We start from the raw sequence: 26,012 nt of genomic DNA, 5'->3' as shown, positions 1-26,012 counted from the left end.
TATTTTCCTTCTAATTTTACTCTTCATTATGGCATAATTCTAACATATATGAAAGTAGAGACAGTTATCAACATGTTGTCAATCTTGTTTTATTTGTTTATCACTCCAATTTTTTTGCTATTATTCTAGAGAATTTGAAAACAAATCTCACACAACATATCATTATGTCATTTTACCCGTAAAAACAAGGATTTGCAGTTACCTAAGTTTCTTATTAGATTGTTTTAAAAACAGAGAAAAAAATGGAAAAACAGCTCTAATTTTTCTTAAATCTGAAGAAATGATAGAATGTGTGTGCTTATTTTGAGGTAGCGTTTACCTGCAATAAAATGCATAGATCTCAAGAGTTCCATTCAATAAACTTTGCAAATTGCATGTGTTGATGTCACTTAAAATAGGATATAAGGACATTTCCATCACTCTGGAAAGTTCTTTTGTACCCCTTTCTGGTCAATTTTCTCTGTGTCCCCTAGAAGCAATCACTTTCTAACATCTAGCATTGTGTATTCGTTTGCCTGGGTTTGAACTTCACGTAAGTGGAATCAAACAGTAGATTTTTTTTAAAGCCTTGCTTATTCCAATGATGGAAAATTTGAGATTTTCCATCATATTGTATGTATTAGTTTTTTTCTTTTGATGATTGAGTAGCATTCCATTGTGGGATTATACTATGGATTGTTTATTCACTCTTCTGTTGTTAGAAACCTGGACTTTGTCTAATATTTGGCTAATATAAATGTGGCTGTTATGAACAATTTTGTACACGTCTTCTTGTGGGCATGTGCTCATCTTTCTAGAGTAAATACCCAGGAGTGGAATTGCTGTGCCATAGTGCACATTTCTGCTTGACATTGCTTTTTAAAAGAGTTACCTTAAGTGATTGTATAATTTTAGACTAGATTATCACAAGCAATGTATGAGGATTTCAGTTGCTCCACATTCTTGCTAACATTTGAATTATTAATCTGTTTTACTTTAGCAATTCTAGCAAATGTGAAATTAGAATGTATTTAATGTGATTTATAGAGAACTGTTTGAATGAAACTGAGTTTTTACTGGAAATATGGCAATTTTTTTTTCAGAATATGCTTATAGGTGTGGAATTGCAGAGGCTGTTGATCTTCCATGTATTCCTGTTCATACAATTGGATGCTATGATGCACAGAAGCTCCTAGAGTAATTTTGTAAGAAACAATGGATGGCTATTTGGGTAATTTTCATTATTGACAGTTTTCAAATATTAGGCTTTTATCTCTATTTTTTAGTACTTACATTTTCCAACATGGGTGCTGCTTGTAATTTTATCACTATAAAATAGAATAGTGGTTCTGTTCTGGAATTTAGTATATACATGAGTATCTAGTGTATGACAGCCATGAAAATGAGCCTTTCAGATATTTAACTGCAGGGAGCCTAATTGATCAATTGCTCCAGACACTGTGCTTTGAAACCCCACTATATATGTGTCAAGACCATGCTTCCTGTAGGTGTTCTCGGGCAATGACTCAATGTGGCAAGGATACTACTGCAGGCCTGTTTCTGGAAGGCACTGGACTCCTCTGATGCAAAACTTTGGCCCAGGGACTCCCTGATAGCCTCGCTTAAATAGATGCTGCACCCAACACTCCTCTTTCTTTTCCTCCTCCCTTTTTCCTTTATTCAATGTTAGACCTACCTTGCAGTCTAAGGACTTGCTCAGGGTTTCCTGGCTCTCTCCTCATTTTCCACACATGCTTTTCCCTAGTAAATCTCTTACTCATGTATTCCTCTTACTGTCTACGTCCGGGAGGACCCAGAATAACACACTATACAGCAACTTCCATTTTGTTTTTATCTCTATTCTTCTTCCCCTTCTGCTTTCATTGTCAAAACTTTCTGCTTTCATTATTGAAACTTTCTCAGATTTGTTCTGCTTAACCTGGCATTGGAACCATTTCCTCTTCCCTGTGCTGCTTTCTCCCATCACCTTTTTTTTTTTTTTTTTTTTTTTTGAGACAGAGTCTCACTCTGTTGCCCAGGCTGGAGTGCAATGGTGTGATCTTGGCTCACTGCAACCCTCGCCTCCTGGGTTCAAGTGATTCTCCTGCCTCAGCCTCCTGAGTAGCTGGGATTACAGGTGCCCACCACTATGCCCGGCTGATTTTTGTATTTTTAGTAGAGATGGGGTTTCACCATGCTGATCAGGCTGGTCTCGAACTCCGGACCTCAGGTGATCTGCCCGCCTTGGCCTCCCAAAGTGCTGGGATTACAGGCATGAGTCACCATGCCCAGCCACCATTATTCTTTAGAGGTGAGAGAACACTGGCTTTTCTAAAAGTGAAATTGATAGAGACCAAAGCGTCTGGCCAGGTGGTCCCTTTTCTTCTTTGAGTTCAAGCCTTTCTTAATCATTTTATTCCAGTATCTATGAGGAAGCACTTTTTGACCAAGGGCAAGGCACTTATTTTTAGAGGTGAGGAGGCTGACATCTGGGGAGTAGGACACATCTGTTCAATTTAAGGGCAGATTAGGAAAGTACCCTGGTCTTTCTTCCTTGGGGCTATAAGATTTACTACATTGCTTAAGATTCAGGACAAGGCACAACTTTTGATAGCACCATAGACTATGCATTTGCCTAAAAATATGTATAAATAAAGACTAAGTATTCACGACATTTAAAAGATAAAAGTGATTTTAGCATTACTTGTAATAGTGGAAAACTGTAGACAACACAAATCTTCAACAATTTATATGTACTCAAATAATACATTAATGACTATGATAGTAAATGAAGTGATTAAAAGATATTTATATGCTGTACCAGAATAAATAATAATATAGAAAAATGCTTATGATATACTATTAAGTGAAGAAAAGCAAATTTCAAAACTATATATATATATATATATATATAGCATTATCTCAGTTATATAAAAAATTAAAACATGGGGCTGGGTGCAGTGGCTCACGCTTGTAATCCCAGCACTTTGGGAGGCCGAGGCGAGCGGATCATGAGGTCAAGAGATGGATACCATCCTGGCCAACACGGTGAAACCCTGTCTGTACTAAAAATACAAAAATTAGCTGGGCATGGTGGTGTGTGCCTGTAGTCCCAGCTGCTTGGGAGGCTGAGGCAGGAGAATCACCTGAACCTGGGAGGCAGAGGTTGCAGTGAGCTGAGATCACGCCACCGCACTCCAGCCTGGGCAACAGAGTGAGACTCCGTCTCAAAAAAAAAAAAAAAAAAAAAAACTTAAAACATCAACCTGTAGTATCTTTGTAATTAGAAAAGAGGAATGCATAATAACATGGAACTAGATGTGAGATTTATTTAAACGTCTACGATTTGGTCTGGTTTACTAGGTCAATATCAGCTGTGCTCTGATTGTGTAATGGAATTATCTGATTCATTGAAAAATAACAAACTCAATTCATCTGACATTACTGTGTCAGCCTCTGTAAGCCATTTTACAAATACAATCACCGTTAATAACATAACTTTCATGGAAAAGTGCATTTTACATTCAAAATTTCATAATTAAAAATAGACACTCTATTTATCCACCTATACTTTCTAAGCCATAATGAAACAGTCCATGTAAGTGGAATTTAGTTTTAAAAAATTGTTTAAAAGAACATGTGGTTTGTTTATGAATTTCACTGTGAAAATTTACTGTCTTTGCACACGTACCTTGGGAGTGTGCCAAGATACTCAATTCTCAGGTTCTCTCAAGCGGTTAGCAGTTTAGCATTGTGCACTGATTAGAAAAGACAGTGTTTTACAAATGGAATATATCATGAAATAACATTTATTAATAAATGTGTGAGTAAACAAGGAGAGACATAAAGTCATATAATGGCCCAAGAATGCTGAGAACTTAAATAAAAAGTTGATGAAATGTGAGTGATGGTAAAAACTTCATGTTGACTTGAGTGGGAAAGAAAGGGGACACCATATATATTGTTTCCTATTTTTCTTTACATGTATACTGAACACAGTGTGATTATGTGGTTTTAATTTGCCTTCTACAGTAACTTCCAGGATGATAATTATAGTGCCAACGGTAACAGTAATAGCATGTATCCTGCATGGAGTGCTAATTACGCTTGAGCACTTACTGTTGTGCTAAATGCTTTACACACATCTCCTCAATTAACCTATAAAACAACAATATGAGTTAGTATTGTGATATTCATTGTAACCAATGTTCAGAGAGTAAGTGAGAGAGCTGGGGCCCAAATTCATGTCTGATGCAAAAGACACTTTGGTAAACACTACTTACTCTCTACTCAATAACGCAAGCATTTAGTAGCCACCTCTGTTGATTATGGTGTTGTCTCATTCTTATGCCTCTGCTCGGGAGACCTTTAATGGCTTCTCACAGCCCACTCACTCAAGAAACATTTATAGAATGACTTTTATATTTCAGGCACTGTGGTAGAAGTAGGAATTAGGTAAAGTCAGTAGTAATGTCCTATCTTGTATTCTTGATTTTAGAAATTACTTTTTAAACTCGGTCAGTTTAACTAATGGTTTGCAAATTCTGTTGATCTTTTTAAAGAATCACCCTTGGTTTCATTGATTTTCTCTATTTATTTTATTATTTCTCTTTCAATCTTTGTAATTTCCTTTCTTATGCTTTAGAGTTTAGTTTAGTTTTCTTTGTCCAGTTTCTTAAGGTGAAAGCTTAGCTTAATGATTTGAGATTCTTTCTGTATAGGTGTTTACAGCTATGTATTTTCCTTTAAGCACTGCTTTTGCTGCATCTCATAAATATTGGTATGTTGTGTCTTCATTTTTATTCATCTCAAAGCATTTTTAAATAGTATTTGCAAGTTCTTCTTTGACCCATTGGTTATTTAGGAGTTAGTTGTTTAATTTCCATATATTTGTGAATTTCCTAAATTTACTTTTGTTATTGATTGCTAAATTCCTTTTATTGTGGTTGGATTAGTAAAAGAAGTATATGAGTAATAAAATGATTGTATAATTTCAACCTTTTAAATTTATTCAGACTCGTTTTACAGACATGATTTATTATGAAAAAAGCTCCATGTGCACTTGAGTTACACTATTTTTCAATTTCTTTCTCAAGGAATCTTAGTCATTTTATATCCCAGCCAGAATAGTCATCATGCCTTACACTTGCTCTGTGCTTACCTGCCTCTGTGCCTGGAAGGCTCTTCACCCTCATTTTTCCATGCCCGACCCTTATTCATCTTTAAAATCCAGATCAAGTGAAAACTTCTTTAGAATTCAAGCTCTCTTTTGTCCAAATTTTTTAGAATTTTACCTTTGCTCTGTCATGTTCTGTTTTATATTATGATTGGTTTTATATGTATTTTCTTCTGAGTGATTTATAAACTCTTTGGTGGAAAGACTGAGTCTTGTATATATTTATATTTTTTAGTGAATAAAACACAGGGCCTTAAACATAGTAGACAACAAGTCTTCTCTAAATGGTCAAATCAAAATTAATATGCTACAAGATACAGAATTATAAACTCAATACTGTCTATACATTAATTACTGGACATCTACCATCTACCAAATATGTTCGGAGACATTTTCCAACATTTAATGGTACTTTCTAATATTTTTGTGGTTTGAAATTTTAATATTCAACTTTTAAATATTTGTGGAATTTATTATTTATAAAGTGAGAAAATGACCTAAAGAGATTTATTTCTAAAGAGAACCTAAAGAGAAATTTCAGTAACATTTTTCAACTGAAACTTCTCCATGTATGTGCATTATTTTTTTCATTGATATATTAGATTCTTATATATAACTATTATTATGTTCTCTTCTAGTCATTTGTTTACCTATCCTTGTGGGGACACTACAATCATGGCTTTATATTGTGTTGTTTTATGGAAATATGGACTATTAATTTTTATTCTGAAAAGGAAATACATTTACAACGTGCACAATTCAAAGGGATTTATAGAAAAATTTTCCTCTCATCAATTTACACCCCCAAAGCAACTGATGTTATTAGTTTACGGTGTATTAGCATAGTTCTCTGCTGCAGAGAGAGGTCCTGGAAAAAAGTGTGTTGCTGGTCCATTGCAAAATGCAGAGGGTTTCATAGATGAGCTGGTGAAGAAGTAGTGTCTGATTTATACAAGTCATTGACAAACTGGTTAGACCAGACGTGTCACTTGCATAGGGTGTGAATTTCTGGTGGCCCCACCCTAATCTTTTATTATTCAGGTGAGTTCTCTGCCTGAGCTACGTCATATTGCTCATTTCTCTGTTACTGTGCATGTGATAACAAAAACAGGGAAGATGGACCCTCCATGTGTACATGCCTGGCCCCCAGGTAGCCTTTCTTTTTCTTTTTTTTTCTTTTTTTTTTTTTTTTTTTGAGACTGAGCTTTGCTTTTTTTTCCCAGGCTGGAGTGCAATGACGTGATCTTGCCTCACTGCAATCTCTACCTCCCAGGGTCAAGTGATTCTCCTGCCTCAGCCTCCCAAATAGCTGGGATTACAGGCATGTGCCACCATGCCCGGCTCATTTTTTGCATTTTTTTTTTTTTTTTAGTAGAGACGGGTTTTCTCCATGTTGGTCACGCTGATCTCAAACTCCCGACCTCAGGTGATCCGCTTGCCTCGCCCTCCCAAAGTGCTGGGATTACAGGCGTGAGCCACTGTGCCCAGCTCCAGGTAGCCCTTTTCTATTGGCACAGCTGCCAGCATTCCCCCGCACTTTCAGCTTGCTAATCTATGTTTGCAGCTCGATTTTTCAGGCTGCTTTTTGTTAGAAAAAATAATAATAATTTCTTAGGCTGCTTTTTGTTAGGAGGGAAGCTCTGCTGAGGACTCTGTTGCCCCCATTATCTGCTTACTAAATTTCTTTCTACCTCCTGTATCAATATTTTATATTCTTTACTTGCCTTTTGCAAATTTTCTGTTTATTTAATACTCTGCTCTTTTGACTATGTATTATGCTTTCTACCAATCTAAAATGCCTCTTCATGTTGCTTAATGCTTTATATGTAGCATTTTATTGTAAGTAGTTTAAATAAATTTTATAATACATTACTTGAAATTCTGTTTAATATACAAACTCCTTAGTGAGAAAGGGAAAAAAGAGAGGAATTATTTACACTTTGATAGAGCATTTTAAAACGAGATGTTAATTCTAATGAATTTTCCATGAGAAAGTGGTCTTACTGATTGTTTCCTTATTGCATGTGCAGTAGATTCTAGGTTAAGTTGAGCTACTCATATTTCCTCAAACAGGTAGACAGGGAACAAGCACCCGTGTACAGGCACAGAAGAAAACAGGACACTACAGAGCATGCTGCGCCGCACAGCCTGGAGTGCATGAGGGTGCGTGACCACAGAGAAAGCCTTACAGGACAGATTGAAATTCTCCACTTTTGATTTCATAACTAAACATCTCAGTATAATATCAGATAATGACATTTATTTTTCCAGGCCATTATTTAAGTGGAGCTGGGTTTAAGGTTTGGAATACTCATTTAACAGGAACAAAATGCCCGTGGTAGGCCCAAAGAAGTCTGTTTTTGTCTTACAGCTGGATTTTCATAAAAATATAGTTACAATTAAGGTCGAGATTATTCAGTTTGAACACTCAGTCTCTTAAGTTTGTCTGGAAACACATTTGTCTCTCTGTAGCTGTTCAGTAAAAGTATATTGTTTTACATGCCCATATCAAGAATAAGTTTATCCATCATCTTAATACAGTAAAGGCAGATATGTTGAAGTGAAACTACAAGAACCCCACCATTTCATAAACATTACCATGTTTTCTTTCTCAGTCACCTGCTGAAAGATAACCAGGGACCATGGCATATACTGGGTGGTCTGCCTGAATCTTTATTTCTGAATTTTAAAAAATAGCGTGAAGCTTTTAGGAGCTTCTGCAATGAAATCCTTTCTTTTGATCCTCCTGTCTTCTTAGTAGGTGTGTATGAAAGTACTTTGTAAAAAATAACTATATACCAGTGAGACAAATAAGAATGGAAAATTTCAGAGAGTTAGACATCAAGCTCTTTCTTCAGCACATGCTCTGGAAAGCACTTTTAGATTTACTACTAGATACTGGTAAGGCAGATCAAATTCTTACCAATAATTTGAATCTTAATTATACCATTTACTAGTTGCATGACTTTGGGCATGTTATCTAAGCCTCCTGTGCCCCATCTGTGAAGTGGAGGTAGCAATTCCTCAGAATTATGGTAAGGTTTAAATGACGTATTATATTCAAAGCACTTTGCACTCATTAAAGATATTATGAGCAGATGCTCAATAAAGTGAATCCATTAACATCTTAATGCATTACTTCAAGGTTTTTTTGTGGCTAATAATGTGTTTTTGTGTCCAACAGAAAAATGGGTGGCTCAGCACCACCAGATAGCAGCTGGAGAGGAAGTCTCAAAGTGCCCTGCAATGTTGGACCTGGCTTTACTGGAAACTTTTCTATACAGTTAAGAGATTATTTTAATTTTAACTCCTTTAAGGGGAAGCCTTAAAGAAAAAAATACTATAGAGGATGACAGAAAAAGTAAAATTTATGTAATACCAGCAGGAAACAAAAGTGCAAGTTAGAACCAGTGTAATTTTTGCCTGTGAACAATTAGAAATCTTTAAACAAGATTGAAGATTTAAAAATTATGAGTGTTGTTGGAACTCAGAAAATGAATAACCCAAAGTGTGGTGTTTTGACATGCTGAGCACTTTGAACTAAAGGATAAAAGTCCTTAGATGCAGCTTCAGAATCAATAATTCTGACCTCCTACTTCACCCCACAAGAGCAGAGTGTAAGTTTCTCTCTGAAGTTCCCTTATCTGAAGCTCCTGCAGAAGGAAGACAATGACTTTCCTTCCCCTCCCTTAAATTTTATTAACCAGGGAAGATTGAACTCATGTAGTGGGAAGGAAGGCTGAGGCAATCACTTTATCTGCACAGGCTTTGTCACAAGCTGTTGACTGTTCTCTAGTTCCATTCAAGTTCCAAAGAGAATTATTTATAAACTGTTGCCTGCTCTTTGGGCCCATTTAACTCTCTTGAAAACCATTTACCACCCCTCAAAACCACCTGCACTCCCCCACTTCCCCCTCCTCTATGAAGAGGGTGCTAGTTAAACTTCAGCCATTTGGCCTTTGTTTGAGTCTCACATTTTGTTTGGCTCCTGTATACACTGGTGTGTTAGTAAGTTTGTATGCCTTTTCGCCTGTTAATCAATTTTCAGTTTATTTTACCAGACTTGAACCTTCAAAGGCAGAGGGGAAAATTCCCTTAACCCTTATAGTGTTAATCTGTTAACCAGTTTTTTTTTTTAAAGAATGTGTTTTATTTTTGCATTAGAAAAGTCAAGATGCACATCCACTCTACCAATGAAGTGAGGAGAATTTACAATGTGATAGGTACTCTCAGAGGAGCAGTGGAACCAGGTAAAGGAATCGTTTGCTTAGCAAATATTGATCAAGTAGCTGTTATGTGCTGGATACTACCAAGCTCTGGGAGTGCGAAGTGAATCAAAACAAACAAACAAACAAACGAAGAAAATCAGTGGAACTCACCTAAAAACAAAGGAAATAAGTATGAAATAATTTTGTATTGTGGTACAGGTGGTGAAGAAAAGTGAATGTTTGGTGCTAGGCTGGGCAGATGACCAAGGTGAATGATAAATTGTGCAGGCCTCAATTAAAGGATCAAGGGAAGCAGGGTAGGGAAAGATGTGTTTTCTTCCAAGTTTTCTGAATTTTTTTATGATATTTTTGCATAGAGAAATATCTTCATGATAACTATAAACATCTATATAAAATATCACACTCTTAGAAAATTAAGATAATCTTGTATTAATGAATCCTTTGCATAGTTTTATTTTCTACCACTAAAGCCACTGATAAAATATATGGACATATGATTTCCATAGAAGTTCAGATGATCTACTGATTAATACATTTTATACATAGTCTTAGTTCATGAAGGCTCAGTTTCTTATGAACTATTTGGTTCTGTATTTCTTACCAAAACAGATACTATTAAATGCATATTAAACATATTAATTGCACGTTTCTTACAAGCAGCTAGTGATTTATTTTAGATCAAGAATATTGATATCCTTGTTGTTTGCATATTCTAAAGAGTACTAAACAATATATAAGTGGCTACTATTGAATAACACCGAGTACCTATTTTGTGCCAGTTCCATGATAAGCATTGGAAATGGGGAGATAAAAGAAGACACAGACCCGAGACAAAAAACTGACAGTTTGTGAAGGGAGCCATATGCTTAAGGGTGATCAATGCTTTATCACTCCTGAGAGCTAGGTAGGCAAAGAAATTCCCTCTTCTATAGAAAATACTTGAGCTGTACTTTAAAAACTGCATAGAGGGAGAAAATATTTGAGCTGTACCTTAAAAACTGAATAGAGGGAGAAAATATTTGAGCTGTACCTTAAAAACTGAATGGAGGGAGAAAATATTTGAGCTGTACCTTAAAAACTGAATAGAAATAATAGGAATTGGAGAACTTCCTATGTGGCCACTATGTTCTCTTACTCTGAATATATTAGAAAGTGGTAAGTTAGGTAAGAGAGGAGTAATAGAGAATTACAAAAAATGTGAATAAGAATAACCTTAAACTTTCTTAATTACTTAATGTAGTACTTATAATTATAGTAATACATTGAAATATATATTTGCTTTATCACATTTATGCTTTCTCAGATAGAAGAAACATATTAAAATCAGAAATAACATATTTTTACAAATCTTGGGGAAACAAGCCTTCTTTTTTTTTTTGAGTCATGAGTGCTTTGTATTTAGATGCTATTGAGTTGTTTGCAATTTTTTCTTTTATTGACCTGAAATGACAAATAATCTTGTATCTATGCTTTCTAGACAGATATGTCATTCTGGGAGGTCACCGGGACTCATGGGTGTTTGGTAGTATTGACCCTCAGAGTGGAGAAGCTGTTGTTCATGAAATTGTGAGGAGCTTTGGAACACTGAAAAAGGAAGGTAATACAAGCAAACAGCAAAAAAAAAACAACCTATCTGAGTCTCAGTTTAGTCTTCCGTAAAGGGAGTATAAAAATACTACCTCAACCATTACATGTGTTTGGTAAAAATACCAGTACAATTTTCAGTGTTGGTTGGTTAATTATATTGTTTATTTATTTTTGCATTTATTTATATAACACATATATTATTGATATTTTTGTATGAAGTGATAATCTGAAATAAAGGAATTATACTGTTAATGGTTGTTCTTGGCAACTAAGAAGATGAAGGTGGGTTACATCACTAGAGAAAACACACTGAAATTAGATTATAAGCCAAAGCTTCCTAGTCAGAGACTGTAAGCAGATGTTCCTCCGTCTCTTCTAACCCCAGACCTCAGATTACGTGTACAAAGTAATTAAGGAGATAGATGCTCTATTCAGAGAAATACTGGTCTTAGGTGTAATGGGATTCTGTCAAAAGTTTGGAATCTGTGTTCTCACATCCTGAGCCCTGGTGTGCTCTCACAAAAATTAGGTTTACACTCGTAACATCACCACTTTAGCCATTTTAGAATCTTCATATGAAAGCCAAAGTAAAATTTAGTTCAAATGTTTGCTTTCTAAAATAATAATTACACATTGAGAGCAGGAAGTTCATTCTCTTTATTGACCCTGCAAACAAGGTGTCTGGGGCTGTAAAATGTACTCTATATATTTTTATCAACAATAAAAACAATAATGTATGTTGTTTGCTTAGTATTTACTTTTTTTTTGAGAAACTGTTTTTATATGTCCTATCCCCTTTGAAGTCATAGCAACTAGGGAGAAGACATAATTACTTATCTTCTCATGTTACAGATAAGTTAACCAAGGTTTAGAGAATCAAGTAATTTCCCCAGGATTATGTAGCTAGCATGTGGCAGCATAACAGAATCAGGGCTCAAACTCAAATTTCTCACTACCAGTCCTCAAAACCATGATGTCTCTATTTAAAATAAAATGTAAAGGCGCTCAGTTCTTTTTTCTACACAGCTATCTTATATTTGAAGAAAACAAACAATGGAGACCTAAATTTACATAATTCATGAAGTAGGTAGTGTTTAATTTTATTACAAAAATGTTTCATGATTTTTCTAGGAAATTCCTGTGGTAACTATACAAAACATCACTGTGACAATTATAGAATATGCCAAAGAAATGGAATGCTGATGAATAATAATAGGAAATTTGAATAATACTATTGACAAAAACAAAAGACTCAAGTTAACAGCTATAGTATACCCATTCTTAAGCACACATGAATATTTACTAAGATGATGACTACTCGCAATTTTGGGGGCACCTACTCAGTGCTTTCTAAACATTATTCCATTTAATCCTCCCACAATCAAGTGGTGTCCTTCATCTTTACTGTCTTGTTCCTTGTATACAGTTGAAGAAGTGGAAGTTTAGTAGGTTTGAATAACTTTCCCTCAGTCATGCTGCTAGTGAGAGAACCAGGGTTTGAAACAAGATCTTGCCTTAACTCCAAGGTCAGTGTTTATAACCTCAGAGACACATCACCCCTCTGTTGAATTATGTGGTTTTCAGCAACAGCAAACATTGCTGTTGCTAACTGAGCCCTTGCTGATTAATTCTGGCAGAGAATGGTGTGAAATCATACGGACCAGCTGATATTGAACAATTGTTCATTTGATGTCAGAACAACAGGAAAGAGTTCTAAAGGATTTTCTTTCAGTTATATCTGCTTTCAGAATACCAAATGCATCTAGAAATTTCTTTCTTTGTTCTAGGCAGTTGCAGACCACCAATGACTTCCTATGCACAGCGAATCATTATAAACCTATTAGAATGTTTTATGATCTTGCAAGATTTTTACTGTCACATTTCCCCCCTTTTCTATGTAATTGTGCTATTTTGTATTGACAACTTTAAAATCTTACAAAAGAAAGTTACATAAGTAAAGATTTTTTACTACAATTTGCCCTTCCCAAACCATCAATGACTTTTTTTTTTTTTTCCAATCTGGTCTTTGTAGTGTCCTGGGTATATTATGACTTTTTTTTCTATCATTTATATATACACATACATTTTAGGGTGGAGACCTAGAAGAACAATTTTGTTTGCAAGCTGGGATGCAGAAGAATTTGGTCTTGTTGGTTCTGCTGAGTGGGCAGAGGTTAGTTGGTAATTTGCTATAATATAAATTTTTATAAAATAAAGTGGCCAGGACTTATTTGCCAAGCACATAAAAATAAGAAGTGAATATAATGAGAAAGTATTCAAAGTTTTTTCCCCAAAATCTGAAGTAACATATTCTTGTTCAAAAATCAGCAATAAAAATCTCTGTTGCTAAGACACTAAGTTTTGTTTGAACCTTTTAGAGCCACTTAATGTCAATTGTCAAAATTAATTTATCTTTATTTCCTGGGAGTATGAGAGTAAATAAGTAGATATGCTAGAAACCAAACATCAAAACAAGGAGTTAGTTTCTTAATCATATTGTAGTTTATTCTTCAAAATATTGTCTTACCAAACATGAATGACCTAACAGACTTTTCAGTGACTATCTTCCCATAAACATGTCATTTAAATGGAGAATCTTGTCTGATTCAAAGGGAATTAAGCTATTTCAAATTCATGAAAAATATGAAGTTAAATTGTCTCTATTTCCTGACAATGAAGCCAAATTCTCCTGTATCATGTTTGATTGCTATCATGATTCTATTACGCTTTCCAAAATATCTCCTAAAGCTAACTATACAGAGTCTCGCTCTGTTGCCCAGGCTGGAGTACAGTGACGTGATTTCTGCTCACTGCAGCATCAGCATCCCAGGTTCAAGCAATTCTCCTGCCCTAGGCTCCTGAGTAGCTGGGATTACAGGCATGTGCCACCACACCTGGCTAATTTTTTATGTTCAATAGAGACAGGGTTTTGCTGTGTTGGCCAGGCTGGCCTCAAACTCCTGAGCTTAAGTGATATGCCTGCCTCGGCCTCCCAAAGTGCTAGGAATACAGGCGTGCGTCACCACGCCTGGCCATAAGGTATACTTTTCATTTATCTTTCTTAATTCATAATGACCTGCTCTATGTTAAATTATGCTAAAAGTAAGGCAGAAACTTTACTAAGAATATTTACTAAGAATATTTACTTAGCCACAGAATATTTACTAAGCCATTTGAAAAGTAATTTTACCTGCATGTATTGTTGGCTTTATATAACAGAAACGTTAGCTATAAAGTAAATATATGCAAAGTCAATGTTTATTCCATTAATTTCCAGTCATGCTGTAAATATTTATTGGCTCCTTTCATACTCCAAATATTATGTGAAACCCTGTGGACTTTAATTTTCTTTGAAAAAAAAATGGTGCTCCTGTAGACTTAGTCAAAGTTTTATAAGAAAGAATTTTGCCACTATCTGGAAGAACCTAATATTTTGATGGTGTAATTTGTGTCTTTCAAATTATTTTTTTCACTTACAGTTGTATTTTTTTTCATTTTTTATCTTATAGTCACAATGCTTAGGAAATTACGTATTTTAGAGACTCAGAATTCACACTGATATCTCAAAAAAACTTCGCTACGCTTTGTTCTAAAAGTGTGCAATTATCACTATTGACCAGGAGATGGTACCATCCTACAGGAGAGCCTGACTTCATGGTCAGGAGATGATTTAATTTCACTTATTTTTCATAATATGAAATTTAACTTAAAATTTCATACACTTAAAATACCTTCATTCCATATGAATCAGACAAGATTCTCTGCTTAAATAATGAGATGTTTATAGGAAGATTTTCACTGAAAAGTCTCTTAGGTCATTCATGTTTGCTAAGACAACTTTTAGAAGGATAAACTACAGTATGGTTAAGAAATTAACTCATTTTCCACTTACCATAAGTATATGGACAATTTCATCTTAAATATTAGCTTTTAACAAGTTTTGCTTGTTGTTTCCTACCAGTAATCTTTATTGAAATTCTTTCAAAGCAGCTCTTTTATGAGAATTTATTATGTCAAATTTGTCATTAATATGGGTCAGCTCAATTAGAAATCTACATACATTAAATGTAGATGTGCATTTTGTGGGGGAGGGGGAGTGGGTTATAACTTTATATTTATAGTTTTCCTTTTTATTATAGGAGAATTCAAGACTCCTTCAAGAGTGTGGCGTGGCTTATATTAATGCTGACTCGTCTATAGAAGGTGAATATCGTTGGTCTCATAAGAAAAGATGTGATTAAACTAGGAGCAGCACTCTAGTTAATAAATTACGCACTAACAAGGAAGGCTATGTATTAACGTGTGGTTAGGGAATCTACTGCAACCTCTGACAGGAAGCAGTGTGTGAACCTAGTTGAGAGTTGGGTGAGCCCTAGGTGAGCAGGTGTTTCTTTTCTTCTTTCCTTTCCTTTTGTTTTCTTTTCTCTTTTCTTTTCTTTCTTTTCTTACTTTTTTTTGCTTTGAAGTATAGAGTACTAATTCAGAAAAGCAGCATTCTTTGATTAGCTTCATCTGGCAGATTTCTTTTTATATACAGCAGGAATTTAGTAAGTATCTGTTGAATGATTAACTCAGGGACCTAAAGAGTTCTATAATTTAGAATGGTGTAGAAAAAAAGTATCATTTGTGGGGTGTGGTGGCTCACGCCTGTAATCGCAGCACTTTGGGAGGCTGAAGTGGGTGGATCACTTCAGGTCAGGATTTCGAAACCAGCCTGGCCAACATGGTGAAACCCCATAGCTATTACAAATGCAAAAATTAGCCGGGTGTGGTGGCGCACTCAGTATAGATAATATACTAAATCAATCTTGAATTATAATGTATGCAGGTACTTTAGAAAGGGTAGGATAAAACCACTCTGGGAGTTCAGAGGAAAGAATAATAGAAACTTCAGGAAAGGCTTGAGAAAGGGGATAGGCATTTGAGGCTGACTTTGAATAATGGAAATACGTTTAATAAGCAAAGGACCAAACTAAAGGAAATCGCAGATTGATTTTCATGAAAATGAAAGAGTCCATTGTCACTACAATCCAGCTCCACTAATATATCTATATCTTGACCATATGCAACATCCCAGCCATTGCACTCCTTTTCTCTACACTCAGATTGCGCTTCAACACCTCTTTATGTGTTTAATCCTTATCCTTAGACCCTCCTTTGAAATGTTACTTTTTCAGGGAAGACATGTCTTCATGGCACTCATCACTGTCATTATTAAGTAATTATTTGTTTTACAAGTAATGGACTGTATTCTTTAACAAGGAACAGACAGTATCTTGCTTATTCACTCCTAGATTCCTAATGTCTTATTCAATAAATATTTGTGGTACGGTTGCAAAAAAAAAAAAAAAAAGGACTAAATGAATGAAAGGGGAATTTTTTAGAATATTTTCTTTAGTGTATTAGTAAATTTGCCATGTCAACACTCGGAACATGAGACCTTGATGGAGTCACGTTGGCATTTTCTTTTTCTTTTTCTGTTTTTTTTTTTTTGTGTGTGTGTTTTTGTTTCTGTTCTTTTTCTGTTTTTTGTTTGTTTGTTTTTTCTGTTTCTGTTCTTCTTCTGTTTTTTTGTTTGTCTGCTCGTTTGTTTTGAGTCAGGGTCTCACTCCGCAGCCCAGGTTGGAGTGCGTGGAGCGATCATGGCTCACTAGTCTTGATTTCCCAGGCTCAAGTGATCCTCCAACCTCAGCCTCCTTGGTAGCTGGGACTACAGGCAAACGCTAGACGTCCAGCTAATTTTTGTATTTTTAGTGGAGATGACGTTTGACCATATTACCCAGGTTGGTCTGAAACTCCTGGGCTCAAGCTGTCTATCCACATTGTTCTCCCAAAATGCTAGGATTACGGGTCTGAGCCACAGCTCCCAACCTTCCTTTTCTTCTTTGTCAATGCCTCTGAGCTACACCGTTCTGAAAGTTAGTTTACACAGTGCATTTGGTTATTCTTTTCTCCTTCTCTTAGGGTAGTGGCTAAGAGCTTGACCTTTGGCGTCAGATGCCTGGATTCATTCCTGGCCCTGCAACTTCCTATTTGTGTGACCCAAGCTATTTACTTTCTGTGCCTCAGTTTTCTCACTTCTAAATATAACTTCTAAGAGCTCCTATCTCAAAGGCTCCTGTAAGGGCAAAAAAAGTTACATTTGCAAATCTCCCAGACCTGTGCCTTGCACAGAGTAAATGTCAAAAAAAGTTAACTTTGATTAGTATCATTACACCTACTTAAAACACATAATAAGGTGAAATATATATATGTATATATATGTATATTATATGCCCACCCAGAATAAATACTCCAAATATATTTTCTTGAAACGTAGAATAACCTTCTCTTTATTGATAGTTTTTTTCTGCTTTTGTTGTTGTTGTTGTTGTTGTTGTTGTTATTGTTGTTTTGAAATGAGATCTTGTAGTATTGTCCAGGATAGTTTCAAACTCCTGAGCTCAACTGATCCTCCCCCCGTCAGCCTCCCAAGTAGCTGGGAAAACAGGTGTGTGACACCATACTTGGCCATAGTTTTTTAAGATTTGATATTTTAATGTATTTTAAAAACTCATTAAGCTTTGCTACTTTTGTCATCCCTGGCTTGAAATTGCTTCATTGTGTCTCTATAATTTTCAAAATCGAGAACAAAGGACAGGAGGTACTATATGATTGGGACACGATTCATCTCACTTGTTTTATATTTTTACATTGTATTAATGTTTCTTTCTCAAATAATACAAATAATCATAGATTCTGAAATTTCTAATGTTAAAATGTAAAATTTACAAATAAAGCAAAACTCCCCAATGCAAACTACTCTCAAACTTAGTCCTCTCTCCAAAGGTATTACTGTCCTCAGTTTTGGGTGTTTCCATCATGTTGGCATTAATATATAGAATTTAGCTTCACAAAGCACCAAGAGCGTAGTGGGTGCTATCTCAGTTGCTTTACACGTAAAAAAATTATTCAGTACTCACAATAACCCTCTGAGATAAGTAGGTAAATATTTTTATTATCCCTTTTGTATAAAAGAAGAAACTGACACTCAGAGAGGTTAAGTAACTTTCCCAAGACCACACAGCTAGTGAAGGGTTGAGCTTAGACTCAAATCAGACTGGTCTGTTCCAACTTTACCCTTCTAACCACTACACTCTACTGTCTCTCACCACCTTATACAGGTATTTGGTATCATATTACAGCTAAATGGTTCTACAACTTGCCTTTTTCATTCGGCAACACATTATGAAAAACTTTCCATATCAGCACATATCTCTGTTTCACTTAAAAAACAAACACTACCACCAGACAACAAAAATCTACACTGTATTCAATAGGACAAATTCTGTATCAATTTTCTAGCTGCTGGACAGATTGCTTCAGTTTGTTGTGGTTAATATTATTTTATTTGCATGCTTTTTTGGTATAATGTGAGGAGAGGGTAGAGAGCTACAAGTATATTTATTTGGTCTTCAGATGTGGGCAATTAAATTGTAATAAATGCTGCCAAACTACTCCACTCCCCAATTTCCACTCTTATAAGCACTTCTGTTTTAAAAATTACATTGGCTGTTTGTACATATTTATTCTTCCAGATTAATTTTAGAATCTAAAATCAAATCTTTAAGTTCCATAAACAATTCTGTTGTGGTGTCACTATTTTAAAAGCCTCAACTTTTGCTGTTCTCAAACATGGATCTGAGGCTTCGGGATAAAAGCTAGTTGCCATCCTCTGAGTGTTTCATGTGCTTTCACATTTCTGGGCATTCGCACAGGCTATGCCTTTAGCTGAAAATACCATTTTTCCCCCCAGCTGTGTCCTGGTTCTAGAAAACCCAGTTCAAGAGTCCCTTCTCCAAGTTTGTGAAGTTGTCTTGACTTCCCTCCCCCAAAACTGCTCCTGAGTCAGCAGCCCCTCCCTGTGCTGTCTTGGCTTCCCAAGAACACCTCTCCTGGGTGCTTCACTTGATTGTCACAACCACCAGCCCCCTCCTGAGGAATGGGGACTGAAACTCTAAGAAGAGCACCTGGTTCACAAATTCATTGTCACAACAAATATTGATTGGTTAAATGCCAAATTCTAGGATTGTTCTAAGCACTGGGGTATGGCAGCAAACAAGAGAGTACATCTTATCCCAGGGGACTTATCGTCTAGTGGGAGGGCCAATAATAAAAAGACAAGTACTTAATATGTTTTATGTTAAATAGATGAGTAATATGGAGAAACATAAGCCAAGGTTAAAAGAGAGAGTGGCTAAAATTAGGGGGTAAGAGAGTGCTATTTTAGGTAGGGTGATCGGGGAAATCTCTCAGAAAAACATGACATTAGACCAGAGGAGGAGGAGTAAGTCATGCAGATATAATGCAGAATACTGTTCCAGGCTGGAAGGACAGTGTGTGCAAAGATGCTGAGGGAGTATTGTTGGGCAGAATGTAAAATGCAGATTTTGAAAGGTGACCTAGGGTTTCATATATGGCAGTGTGGGCCATGGTGAGGATGATGGACTTTACAGTTAGTTGGGAAGCCATTGGAGAGTTACAGTTGAAATCAGGTTTTAAAACAATCATTCTGGTAGGAATTTAGCAGTGGTCTTTGAAGAAAATAATAACAGAAAGAAATTAAATTTTAAAATCTATTCTTTTCTTATTTTTCAGGAAACTACACTCTGAGAGTTGATTGTACACCGCTGATGTACAGCTTGGTATACAACCTAACAAAAGAGGTATATAATTACACATAATTTAAGAAAACCCAAGTTCTACAAATGATGTTTTCTTGAGGTATTATTGTGTTAAACATTGGTGGTGTTTTATAACTTCTTGTCTTCTTTTCATATAACATATATGACATCACATCTTCACAGACCATCACATCTAGGAAACTGTTTACACAGATTGCCTCATTTCTCACCACACCACTGTGAGGTAGCCCATTAGTAGCATCATGTCTACCATCTCCATTCTTAAAACAGTGAAACTGAGCTCAAAGAACATTGGCCACCAAAGTCACACACAACTTGTACGGTAGCCGAACCAAGACTTGGTCCTATGGCTCAACTCCTTAACTAAAAAAATTGTTTATATTCTTCAGTATAGTGATACCAATTAATTCAGAACACAGGAATCATTAAATGTTCTAATTGATTGAGGAAGAATATTCATAAGAATACCAGGGGCTGGCTTCCAGGGACAGAGTCTAGATGAGATCACAATTACATTTTTTCAGATAGGGATTATACATAAAATTTAAATGCCATTAACCTTTGGTTTCAAAAGAATGGAATGGAGGAGTGACCAAGATGACTGACTGGAAGCAACTATGGTGTGTGGCTCTCACAAAGAGAAATTGAAGGGGCAAGTAAATACAGCACCTTCAACTGAAACGAGCAGATACTCACATTGGGACTAATCAAGGAAACAACCCAACCCAAGGAGAATGGAGAAAAGCAAGGCAGGACGACGGCCCACCTGGGAATGACACAGAGTCAAGGGAACCTCCCCCACCCAGGACAATGATGAGGGAATGTGCAACCCCAGGAAACCATGCTTTTTCCATGAATCTTTGCAACCCTTAGGTCAGCAGATACCCTCGTGAACCCACTCCACCAGGGCCTTCAGTCTGATACACAGCTACATGGAGTCTTAGCAGAACAGCCACTCAGGCATGCACGGAGACACAGGAGCTTTAGATACACCAGCTTTCCAGGCTTCTTGGCAAAAGTAACTGCAACTCCAGCACAGCAGGAGGTTAGACCCCCATACATACCCATAAAAAAGAGGCCGAATTCAAGGGCCTGAGCAGTGATGGTCTGCAGGCCCCACTTCCACAGCACTTCACAGGATAAGACCCACTGGCTTGGATTTCCAGCCAGCCACTGGTAGCAGTGTTGTGCCTATCTGGGAAAGAGCTCTTGGGTGGTGGTGGGGGGCAGGGAGGTGGGGGTGGAGGGGTGGGCTGCCATCTTTGCTGTTTGGGTGGCTTAGCCATTCCCACCTTTAGGCTTTGGAGAGCCCAAGATGACTGGGGGTGGAAGCAGTACCCCAGCACAGCACAGTGGCCCCACAAAAACGTGGCCAGATTTCCTTATAAAGCAGATCCCCAACTACGTTCCTCATCAATGGGTGGAGCCTCCCAATTAGGGTTTCTGGCTACCCCCACTGGTGTTCTCTGGCTAACAGAAGTTTTAGGACACCCTGGGATGGAGCTGCCAGAAGGAGGGGCAAACCACCATCTTTGCTGTTTGGGTGACTTAGCCATCCCAGGTTTCAGACTTCAGAGTGTCCAAGACAACCGAGGGCTGAAGTGGACCCTCACCACAGCACAGTTGCTCTACAAAAACGTGGCCAGACTACTTTTTAAACTGGGTCCCTGATCCTTTTCCTCCTGTCTGGGTAAGACCTCCTAGTGGGGTCTCCAGCCACCTCCTACAGGTCTGTTCAGGCTGGCAACATGTCTATAACTCCCTTGGATGGAGGTCCCACAGTAAGAAGCAGGCTGCATTCTTTACTGTTTCACAGCCATCTCTGATGATTCCTCCAGGTACTGTAAAATCTGAGGCAACTAGTGATTGGAGTCGACCCCCCAGCACAACACAGCAGCCCTGCAGAAAAGTGGCTAGACTGTTTTAAAAAAAAAAAAGAAAAGAAAAGAAAAAAAAGGACGAGCTCCACTCAAAGGTCACCAATCTCAAAGATTGAAGGCAGATAAGCCCACAAAGATGAGAAAGGATCAGTACAAGAACATTGAAAACTCAAAATGCCACAGTGCCCTCTTTCCTCCAAATGACTGCATCACTTCTCCAGCAAGGTTTCGGAACCGGGTTGAGGCTGAGATGCCTGAAATGACAGAAGTAGAATTCATAATATGGATAGGGACAAAGTTTACTGAGATAAAGGAGTGTGTTGTAACCCAATTCTAGGAAGCTAAAAATCATGTTAAAACATTGCAGGAACTGACAGTAAAATGAGCCAGTTTAGAGAAGAATAGAGCTGAAAAATACTACAGCAACTTCACAATGCAGTCACAAGTATTAATAGCAGTATAGACCAAGTAAAGGAAAGAATCTTAGAGTTGAAGACTGTCTTTCTGAAATAATACAGGCAGACAAGAATCGAGAAAAAGGAATGAACAAAACCACCAAGAAATATGTGAGTATGTAAAGAGACTGAATCTATGACTGATTGGTGTACTTGAAAGAGATAGGAAGAATGGAACCAGCTTGGAAAACATATTCCAGGATATAATCCATGAGAACTTTCCCAACATAGCTAGATAGGCCAACATTCAAATTCAGGAAATGCAGAGAACCTCAGTAAGATACTACTTGAGAAGATCATCCCCAAGACACATACTCATCAGATTCTCCAAGGACAAAATGAGAGAAAAAATGTTAAAGGCAGCTAGAGGGAAAGGCCAGGTTACCTACAAAGGGAAGCCCATTAGCCTGACAGTGGACCTCTCAGCTAAAACCCTGCAAGCCAGAAGAGATTGGGGGCCAATGACCAACATTCTTAGAAAAAAGAAATTCCAATCCAGAATTTCATATCCGACCACATTAAGCTTTATACGTGAAGGAGAAATAAGATTCTTTCAAGACAAGTAAATGCTGAGGGAATTTGTTACCACCAGACATGTCTTAACAAGAGTTATTGACAGAAGTACTAAATATGGACAGGAAAGACTGTCACCAGCCACGACAAAAACACACTGAAGTACACAGACCAGTGATACTAGAAAGCAATCACATAAGTCTGCAGAATAACCAGCTAACATCATGATGACAGGATCAAATCCACACATTTCAATTCTAATCTTATATGTAAATGGGCTAAATACACCAATTAAAATACATAGAGTGGCAAGCTGGATAAAGAACCAGGACCTATTGGTATCCTGTCTTCAAGAGACCCTTCTCATATGCAATGACACACATAAGTCAAAATAAATAGATGAAGGAAAGTCTACCAAGCAAATAGAAAACAGAAAAATGCAGGAGTTGCAATTCTAGTTTCTGACAAAACAGACTTTAAACCAACAAAGATAATAAAAAGACAAAGAAGGGCATCACATAATGGTAAAGGATTCAATTCAACAAGAAGAGCTTACTGTCCTAAATATATATGCACATAACACAGGAGCACCCAGATTCATAAGGCAAGTTCTTAGAGACCTTCAAAGAGACTTAGACTCCTACACAATAATAGTGGTAGACTTTAACAGCCTATTGAAAATATTAATTAATTTTCAAGACATAAAATAACAAAGATATTCATGGCCTAAACTGAGTACTGGATCAAATGGACCTGATACATATCTACAAAATTCTCCACCCAGAAACAACAGAATAGACATTCTTCTCATCAGCCCATGGCACTTACTCTAAAATTGATCACATAATTGGAAGTAAAACACTCCTCAGCAAAAGCAAAAGAAATGAAATTAAAAACGTCTCTTGTACTGCCATGCAAATTCAAAATCAAGAGTAAGAAATTCACTCAAAACTATGCAATTCCATGGAAATTGAGTAACCTGCTCCTGAATGACTTGTGGGTATATAATGAGATAAAAGCAGGAATCAAGAAGTTCTTTGAAACTAGTGAGAACTAAGATATGACACACCAGAATCTCTGGGACACAGCTAAGGCAGAATTAAAAGGGAAATTTATAGCACTAGATGCCCACATTAAAAGTTAGAAATATCTGGCCAGGTGTGGTGGCTCACACCTGTAATCCCAGCACTTTGGGAGGCCGAGGAGGGCAGATCACAAGGTCAGGAGATCGAGACCATCCTGGCAAACACAGTGAAACCCCGTCTCTACTAATAATACAAAAAATTAGCCAGACGTGGTGGCGGGTGCCTGTAGTCCCAACTACTCGGGAGGCTGAGGCAGGAGAATCACTTGAACCCGGGAGGTGGAGGTTGCAGTGAGCTGAGATCACGTCACTGCACTCCAGCCGGAACAACAGAGAGAGACTCCATCTCAAAAAAAAAAGAAAAAAAATTAGAAAGATCTCAAGTTAACAGCCTAGTGTCAAAACTAAATATACTAGAGAACAAAAGCAAGCAAACCCCAAAGCTAGCGGAAGACACGAAATAACCAAGACCACAGCTGAACTGAAGGTGTTGGAGACATGAAAAGCCCTTCAAAATATTAACGAATCCAGGAGCTGATTTTTTGAAAAAAAATTAATAAAATATAGAGTGCTAGCTAGACTAATAAAGAAGAAAAGTGATAAGATTCAAATAAACACCAACAGAAATGATAAGGGGGAATATTCCCACTGACCCCACAGAAATACAAACATCAGAGAACATTATAAACACCTCTATGCACATAAACTAAAGAGTCTAGAAGAAATGGAAATTAGCTGGGTGTGGTGGCAGGTGCCTGTAATCCCAGCTGCTCAGGAGGCTGAAGCAGGAGAATTGCGTGAATGAGGTTGCAATGAGCAGAGATCGCGCAATTGCACTCTAGCCCAGGCGACAGTGCAAGACTTCATCAAAAAACAAAACAAAACAAAAACAGAAAAAAAAAAAGGAAAAAGAAAAAAAAGGATAAATTCCTGGAAACATACACCTTCTGAAGGCTGAACCAGAAAGAAATTGAATCCCTGAACAGGCCAATCATGAGTTCTGAAACTGAGGCAGTAATAAATAGCTTACCAACCAAAAAAAGCCGAGGACCAAATGGATTCACAGCTTAATTCTACCAAAGGTACAAAGAAGGGCTGGTACTATTTCTATTGAAACTATTTCCAAATAATTAGGAGGAGAGTCTCCTCCCTAACTAATTCTATGAGGCCAGCATCATCCCAATACCAAAACTTGGCAGAGATACAACAGCAACAAAAATTCAGGCCAGTATCTATGATGAACAATGATGCAAAAATCCTCAATAAAATACTGGCAAACAGAATCCAGCAGCACATTAGAAAGCTTATCCACCACAATCAAGTAGGCTTCATCCCAGGGATGCAAGGTTGATTCAACATATTCAAATCAATAAATGCAGTTAATCACATAGGCAGAACTAGAAACAAAAACCACATGATTATCTCAATAAATGCAGAAAAAACCTTTCAATAACATTGAATATCTCATGTTAAAAACTATCAATAAACTAGGTATTGAAGGAGCAAACCTCAAAATAATAAGAGCCATATATGACAAACCCACAGCCAACATCGTACTGAATGGGCCAAAGCTACAAGCAGTCCTTTTCAAAACCGACACAAAATAAGGATTCTTCTCTAATCACTCCTATTCAACATAGTATTGGAAGTGCTGGCCAGGGTAATCAGGCAAGACAAAAAAATAAAGCTCATTCAAATAAAAAGAGAGGAGGTCAAACTATCCCTGTTTGCAGATGACATGATTCTGTATCTAGGAAATTCCATTGTCAAAGCCCAAAAGCTCCTTAAGCTGATAAGCAACTGTAGCAGTCTGAGGATACAAAATCAATGTGCAAAAATTGCTAGCATTCCTATACACTAACAACAGACAAGCCAAGAGCCAAGTCACAAATTAACACTCATTCACAATTACCACAAAATGAATAAAATACCTATGAATACAGCTAACTCAGGAGGTGAAAGATCTCTACAAGGAGAACTACAAACCACTGCTCTAAGAAATCAGAGATGACATATTCAAATGGAAAAACATTCCATGCTCATGGATAGGAAGAATCAATATCAATAAAATGGCCATATTGCCCAAAGTAATTTATAGATTCAGTGCTATTCCTATTAAACTATTATTGGCATTCTTCACAGAATTTGAAAAATCTGTTTTAAAATTCATATGGATCCATAAAAGAGCCCATATAACCAAGGCAATCCTAAGCAAAAAGAACAAAGCTGGAGACATCAAACTATACTATGAGGCTACAGTAACCAAAACAGCATGATACTGGTACAAGAACAGACATTGCGGTTTACTGTATATTATTGAATGACTTTGGCAACCCTACTGGCAAGAAACAATATTAAATTGAATCCTTCCCCTTAACCAGCTTGCTTCTTTTTATTTTCTTTGTTGTGAGATGAGAAATAGTTT

General features: G+C 36.8%; 1 protein-coding gene across 1 annotated transcript in view; it reads left to right on the top strand.

Moving 5' to 3' along the window:
* LOC115936225 (putative N-acetylated-alpha-linked acidic dipeptidase) overlaps positions 1 to 26,012 on the top strand; it is a 40,158-nt gene that overhangs the window by 2,251 nt on the left and 11,895 nt on the right. The window contains 7 exon segments of the mRNA XM_063693704.1: positions 1,083 to 1,176; positions 8,340 to 8,438; positions 9,320 to 9,405; positions 10,862 to 10,981; positions 13,062 to 13,144; positions 15,111 to 15,174; positions 19,609 to 19,676. Of these exon segments, the coding sequence (XP_063549774.1) occupies positions 1,083 to 1,176; positions 8,340 to 8,438; positions 9,320 to 9,405; positions 10,862 to 10,981; positions 13,062 to 13,144; positions 15,111 to 15,174; positions 19,609 to 19,676 (614 nt within the window).

The sequence above is a fragment of the Gorilla gorilla genome, chromosome 9, assembly GCF_029281585.2.
Source record: "Gorilla gorilla gorilla isolate KB3781 chromosome 9, NHGRI_mGorGor1-v2.1_pri, whole genome shotgun sequence".
NCBI lineage: Eukaryota > Metazoa > Chordata > Mammalia > Primates > Hominidae > Gorilla > Gorilla gorilla.
This window is presented reverse-complemented; position numbering and strand designations above follow the sequence as displayed.